The sequence below is a fragment of the Beta vulgaris genome, chromosome 7, assembly GCF_026745355.1.
Source record: "Beta vulgaris subsp. vulgaris cultivar EL10 chromosome 7, EL10.2, whole genome shotgun sequence".
NCBI classification, from domain to species: Eukaryota; Viridiplantae; Streptophyta; class Magnoliopsida; order Caryophyllales; family Amaranthaceae; genus Beta; species Beta vulgaris.
In genome coordinates, this window is record NC_079208.1 from 1,362,675 (window position 1) to 1,370,007 (window position 7,333).

The 7,333-nt window shown below is 31.5% G+C and overlaps 1 protein-coding gene across 1 annotated transcript; it reads right to left on the bottom strand.

The window, feature by feature from the left end:
- Positions 1-1,330: 1,330 nt before the first annotated feature.
- On the bottom strand, positions 1,331-6,975 carry LOC125499607 (uncharacterized). The gene is made up of 2 exons (XM_048648623.1): positions 6,554-6,975; positions 1,331-2,175 (listed from the first exon to the last, which is right to left on the bottom strand). The coding sequence occupies exons 1-2, from the start codon at positions 6,649-6,651 to the stop codon at positions 1,920-1,922; spliced, it is 354 nt and encodes a 117-aa protein (XP_048504580.1). The 5' UTR covers positions 6,652-6,975; the 3' UTR covers positions 1,331-1,919.
- Positions 6,976-7,333: the final 358 nt, after the last annotated feature.

Consider the following 7,333-nt stretch of genomic DNA (forward strand, 5'->3'; position numbering starts at 1 on the left):
GTTAAAGAAAACTCAGTCTGATTTTAAGAGAGAGATTTCGTTTGCTCAGTCTGAATCTAACATTTGATTGAGCTTGTGCCAACAGCTCCAATATCTGTACAAATATATATGTTACAAGAAGTTCACACCAAAAAAAATGGTGTCGTGTGGAACTCTTTTTAATCTTCTATTACATATGTTCATAATTTTATTTAAAAAAAAATTAACAATATGTATATATTAGAACACAAGACCTTTGAAACAAAATGTAAGTGTTTAACCACTAATCCACTATAATTTTATTGCTTAATTTTTTAAAGTAAAATATAATAAAATCTTATAATTATATGTAACTATAAAGACATAGAAAAACTTTTTGATCTCTAAGACTTGTATCAAGTAATAACATTCTTTTACCCTAATTCCGTTGAACTCGATATTTTTATTTTCAACTCCTTCGAATTTTTTTTGAACAACTCATCATGCAACAATGTTCATTTTTCAATTTCGCACTAGGCAATATATTACAAAAATTTAATAAAATCAATTATGAAATTTATATATGTAAAATACTATATTTGATTATTGTAAGTACCCGAGACAACGCCCAGACCAAAATGTTAGTTTTACTTTAAAAACACTAAACGAGAGCCAAAACCAAGCCACATACAAGTAAAGTTAAAAACGTTAGCTGAAGCAATTAGTTAAATGAGTTAGGCGTGTTATTTTCATATTGAGATTTCAAACCTAAACCTAACCCAGTTAAGTTTCAGGTTGAATTCAGATCGATCCTTTTAATTATCCGGTTGAAAGCTTCAATCTAAACTCACTTATTTCGAATTAGGTTAGGGTCGTGTTATCGGATCAGATGAAACCCTAAATAGAAAGGCCGAATGATACGCAAGCTTTTGGCAAAAGAGAGATGAAGACTTCTGTTTTGGCGGTCGAGCCCAACATGAAAAGTACATTATACATTTTAGGTGAAGGTCCACGCAAGATAGCATATCTCCACGTAGGTCCCTGTCCACACAATTTTTGAAGTGATGAGCATCACTGATTCAGTGGGCTTCGCTGGATCAAGGCTTATCTTGATTCTTCGGTTCCATGAGACCATAATGTAATCAAAGTTGGTTGGTCTGAATGGTAAGTGCTCTCATCTTTTAAATAAATAAGTAGGAGTTCGATCCCTGATTCTTACGAATAGAATAATCAAAGTTGGGAAAGGTCTATCTAAGTATCTATTAAGTTGACTTCAATTCCTCGAGTGAGATTATCCTACTATCGGTGGAAGAAATTCCTGACTAACACCAGAAAATAAGACCATAATGCACCAAACAAAAATGGGTGGGAAACCAGCTTTTACGTGTCGAATTTTCCATAAAGCATGTTCCCTCTAACATACAAATGGAACAAGTATTACCTGAAGAGGACGTTTTTCATAAGCCTGTTCCTTCTAAGTTCTAACATACAAATCGGACACCTACTTTACTATTTACCTAAAGAAAATGTTTTCCATAAGCCTGTTCCTTAATCATCTGAACATGCAAATCGAGCGACTGTTTGCCTTAGGAAAATGTTATTCTCCCGCACGTTTGCTAGCGAATTAAGGAAAATGATCTATTTTGCCTTTCAATTTTTTTTTTGGTAAAAAAAAAAGTTAGGATACCCTTCTCTCAAGGGAGATTCCTAACGAATCCAGAAGAACTAATTTATTTGACAAAGGTTCCATAGAAACATACACGTCTACCGAAGCAGCAGAACTATTGTGACCTTTTTTTGATAGAAAATCTGCTACCCGATTAGCTTCCCGAAAAATATGCTTGATGGTGTAGAATCTAAACTGTCGAAGCAAATTTCGAATGTCATCAATTAGGGTTTGGATAGTCCAGGGGTAATTGTAATGCCCTTGCAACACTCTTATAACTACTTGATTATCTCCTTCAATATATAGATCTTGAATGTACGTAATGCTGAATGGCAAGTATCAATCCATTTCTTAATCCCCGGGCTTCAGCAATGAGAAGAGCTGAGGTTTGGCCAAATTGATAAACTTGAGCGGCCACAAGAAGACCATCAGCGGAGTTGCGAATGGCAACACCGGCAGCGACTGAAGAGTCAATGACTGAACCATTAAAGTTAAGCTTGAAGTAATTGGGAGGTGGAGGCTGCCAGCTAACTGCGAAGGAAGTAGGGGACCTGCAAGGAGAAAGTGAAGAGATAGTAAAGGAAAAATCCATCGTAGTTCGCGTAGTCCATTTCAACTACAAATGCCAGGCTCTGCAATAAATTCGATTTAAATTAAGCACATTTTCCTCAAAGATAATTGAGTTGTGTTCCTTCCAAATACTCCACAAATTGTAGCAGAACAATTGTAAGGCCTGAGGGTAGGAACGGCGACTCGTTAGGCATTGTTCAAGCTCTTGAGGCATTATATAACGGATTTTTGGTCGTAGATAATTTGATTGCCCTGCAAATATACTACTATATGATGGTTAGTTTTGTTTTATTTTGAATAGATAAAAATGAAAGTACAAATGCACAAATCAAGTTTTTGATAAATATGATTATATAAGTTAATACTATTTTTAAGGAAAAACTTGTTTATTATTTATATTTACTTTCTAGTAGGAATGAGAACGGGTCAGACTTGGACAGGATTATCCATAATTCGACTCCGACCCTACAAGGAGTCGGATTTTAAATCTGAGTCCGAGTCCGACATCCGACTCTGAAAATCCGAATCTGACCCGACTCAAAATCCGAACATCCGACTCCGAATCCGATCCGAGTTAAAATCTGGACATCCGACTCCGAACCCGTTTCGACTTATTTTTCTGCCAAATTTTTTATAATAATAGTTTTCTATAATGCAATAATTTAATTATTACAATTTGTTCTAATCATAAATAAGACAAAAGGATTGATTGAAGTCGGAGTCGGATTCGGATATCGGATTATTTTATGAGATCCGACTCGGAGTCAGATTTTTTAAACAGAGTCGGCGTCGGATTACTTTTTTGTCAGAATCGACTCGGATCTTTTCCTTCGAATCAGAATGGACTAATGTCGGATTCGGACTGGGTTGTCATCCCTACTTTAATTTCTAGACTACGTATAACATAACTGGTATATTATTATAAGAGATCCTCAAATTTCGTAGAACTTTAATTTCTAGTCACAATAAAAAATTTCACCAATACTACGAGGAAAAGCCGAGTAGAATTAAATGGGATCAACTCAAATTGTCTAATGCTTATTAAGTCATTTAATTCGTTGAAAATAGACATGATAATATTGTCTTGATTCTTAATAATGTAAGTCACTTTAATTTACACAACTTCAGAACGTAACCGACATAGGCTTTCACTTTCTTGTATTTATTTGGTTTGCCTAGCAACATTATCAATAGTCCAAAATTACAAAAAATTACTAACAAAACATTATATAACTATATCCACAAACTAACCTCTATTATACCTCTATTATATAACTGACATTTACAAACATGAAACGATTCAACTATTTCTAAATGGAGGAAGAATAAGTGAAGGTAGGAGGAAGATGATATCCCCTTACAAAAAGTCTAATAATACCCTTAATGAATTTAAATTACCATATATATTAAATAATCTTTTCTTCGTCCTACTTGTCGTATATATTGAACAAGTTAACAATGAAATTGAGTTTGAAAATTTAATCTCTATTATATAAGGGAAGGGGGAGCAATGGTGTTCTCTTTTGAAATACCTATTTTGCCCCCCTTCCCTTTCTAAATTACAAAAGGAATGTCAAAATCAAAATCGACACTCAAAGAAAACTATCGAAAATTAAATTACAACATTCACTCACAAATCACTTAAAAGAAGAAACTTTATACATCACTCATACAATTGAGAAAATCACGTTATAAAAATCACGCAAATCACTCAAATAATCAGCAAAATTTATTAAAATTTAAAATTAACATACAAACTAAAAGTAATAACCTAGAATGCCAATACACACAAAAACATTTACAAAAATTTACTTACAAATCACTATTCTCAAGAACCATTCACAATTAATGGTGGGTCATGATAAAAACTAGAGGTGTATTTGTAGTGAAATAAGAATTTAGAAGTTAGACAAAGAAAAAAATTATTTACTTTTTTATAGTGTTTCCTATATATAATGAAACTTTTACATATATTTGGACCTATCTTTTTCTATTATATAATAGCGATTAGTTATCAATGTAAAAAGGTTTATGTAAAATATTCAAGAATTAAAATACAACATATCTCTATTATATAAGGGAAGGGGAACTATGGTGTCTCCGAATGAAGAGACTATCCCATTCTAAATTACAAATTCACTAACAAATCAAAGGGGGCTTCAAATAAAAATACCAGAAATATAATTATAACAATCACTCATAAATCAATTAAAATCATAAAATTGCATAATTTACGTTATGCAAATCACTAAAATGAGGAAACTTTACAAAAACTTAAAAATTCACGTACAAACTACAACCTATGAAAAAATTGACTTGAAATCAAAGTGTCCACATTCTTTACAATTTATGAAGTACTGTACGTAATTCAAAAATCAACTAAAAAAATTATAATATTAGAAATCATAACTAAATTCAATAAAACTTCTATTTTGTTCATAGAATTTAACTTTGAAAAGTAAAAAAAAAAAAAAACAAAAAGAATGGTGAGAGACTTAAGTGACAAAAACTAAACCAATCAAATTTTGCAACTAAAAACAATTATACTTCATATGTCTAATGTTCAAATTTTGACTCTTATGCCGAAGAAAATCGAGTTTTTATTTAAAAAAAAATTCAAGCACGCATCGTGTGCAAAAAATTCTAGTTAAATATTAAATTAAGGAATATGATAACATCTTCTTACATATGTGAGAAAAACTCTAATCAAAAAGTGAAATTGACAATGTAACACTCCATCCTTTTATGAATATAATATAAACAAGATAGAACATTTTATTAAAGAAATAATGATAGCGAAAATATCACTTAACGAAAATGTCATTCTAATCAAGGTTACATTAGACTGAATAAAAATAAAACCCAATTATACTAATCCAAGATATCCAAAAAAAGACAAAACAACCTCATAAACCCAATATTAAGTAAATAAATGCATAGTTATAGTACTAACAATATCTTGTATACCATAACCTTAAAAAATAAACCAACCTACATGCCAACATAAAACAATTAAACAAATTATAAAACTAAACTATAACTTAAATAAACAACATTATATATATATATATATATATATATATATATATATATATATATATATATGTAAAAATTATAAAAAGTTGATATTACGAAAGTATTTAAAGAGACGAATCTAACAAGATTCCACTTGACTATGTTTTTCATTATGTATGAAGTTCAAATCTTAGTCAAAGTACATATTGTGAATAGTGCAAAATGTTTTTCATTATGTGTGTGTGTGTGTGTGTGTGTGTGTGTGTGTGTGTGTGTGTGTGTTGTGTGTGTGTGTGTGTGTGTGTGTGTGTGTGTGTGTGTGTGTGTGTGTGTGTGTGTGTGTGTGTGTGTGTGTGTGTGTGTGTGTGTGTGTGTGGTGTGTGTGTGTGTGTGTGTGTGTGTGTGTGTGTGTGTTGTGTGTGTGGTGTGTGTGTGGTGTGTGTGTGTGTGTGTATGAGTTCATATGAGAATGCATATTTACATGAGAAATGAGAATAAATTTTACGTTTTATAACTCTAATGAAAAAGTGATATAACTCCAAAAAAGAATATTAGGAAAAAATTCAAAAAAATTTTTATTTTTTTGGGCTCAAAATCTTTTAGGGGGTATACCTCTAATAAACAAATGTTGTAATTCTAACCCAATCGTGTGGTTGAGATTCATTCTCATTATTTCTCATGTAAGGAGCATTCTCATGTGATCTTGCTATATATATATATATATATATATACTTATATTATCATAACCTTCACCAATAGTTCAACAGCTATGCTATATACAACAAGTAGGCATGTATATAAATCTAAATTACAACTTAGATAAATATGATAATACATCTCATAAGAATTTTACTTGTTGAAATACACAACAACAACATCAAGTAACCTGTTGCATGAAAAGCTAGAAATAACAACAACAATAATAATAATAATAATACTAATAATAATAGTAATAATAATAATAATAATAATAATAATAATAATAATAATAATAATAATAATAATAATAATAATAATAATAATAATAATAATAATAATAATAATAATAATAATAATAATAATAATAATAATAATAATAAGCCAACAACAAGACCACATAAAATAACATTTGAACTAAATACCAATAACAAGCCCATTAAAATAAGCAAACTGTAATATGCAACCATAAACCATCAACACCGTCTAAATTCACGCACATCTATAGTAAGAAGGAAAAAAAAAAAAGGCTAGCAAGTAAGAGCAACAAATGCTAGACAACTGTAAGAAATAATAAGTATGATTGAAATATTCATGAAAAACGAACAAGTAAACAATATTGACAAATAATATAATAAGTAAACTTACTTGTAGATATCTGTCAACTGAAGTTGATGTGATCTTGTATTAAGAATTGTTACACCGTGGTATGGAGGCCACTGCCTTAGAAGCGATTTCGACACCATACCGGTGTAGGCTTCCAATGACGAACGCCCCCCAAGGTTCACACAACACCCTAGAATTCTACACCCCGAACTCTAGGGTTGGAATTTCTCAACAACTGCTCAAAACTTAGAAGGAAAAGTTGGCTCTATATTTTTGGTTAATCAATAATTAACTCTCAGAGAAAAACGACCAAGAAGGTATTTATATATGAGTTAAGAAAAATAAGGCCAAACAATAAACCACAAAGAAAAATAAGCCCGAACACTAAACCTTCGCGTTCAATTTGGATTATAAGTTGATATATACCACTATCCTTTGTATTTGGTGTTCACACTCGTGATGTCTTTGTGATATTTCAAGTACTTGTGTACATTGTCATGTGAAGGCAATGGAGCCACATATGGACAAGAGCATGCTGATAACTGAGAGAACCTGATGGGTGCTTTTGAGGTCCATGTTGGGACTTGTCATGCTCACGTGGGGTCACATAATCATAATTAGTTTGGTGGCTCGGCTAGTTCAAACTTAATGGATGTGTGAGGATCCAACATTACCTTGGTGGTTTGAATATTGAGCTTGATGGTATAGTGACAAGACAATCCATTACCTTTGTGGTGGCTTAACTTGTTTGACCTTAATGGATTGATGAATCTATAACCTTTGGGTGGTTCAACTGGCAATTGAACCTGGTAGATTCATAGA

Excerpts from the sequence above, each read along its gene's own strand:
- LOC125499607 (XM_048648623.1), bottom strand. The coding sequence starts at position 6,651 with ATGGTGTCGAAATCGCTTCTAAGGCAGTGGCCTCCATACCACGGTGTA. Across the intron at positions 2,176-6,553 it reads CAGTTGACAGATATCTACAA|GTCCCCTACTTCCTTCGCAG; the intron begins GTAAGTTTACTT and ends TTCTCCTTGCAG.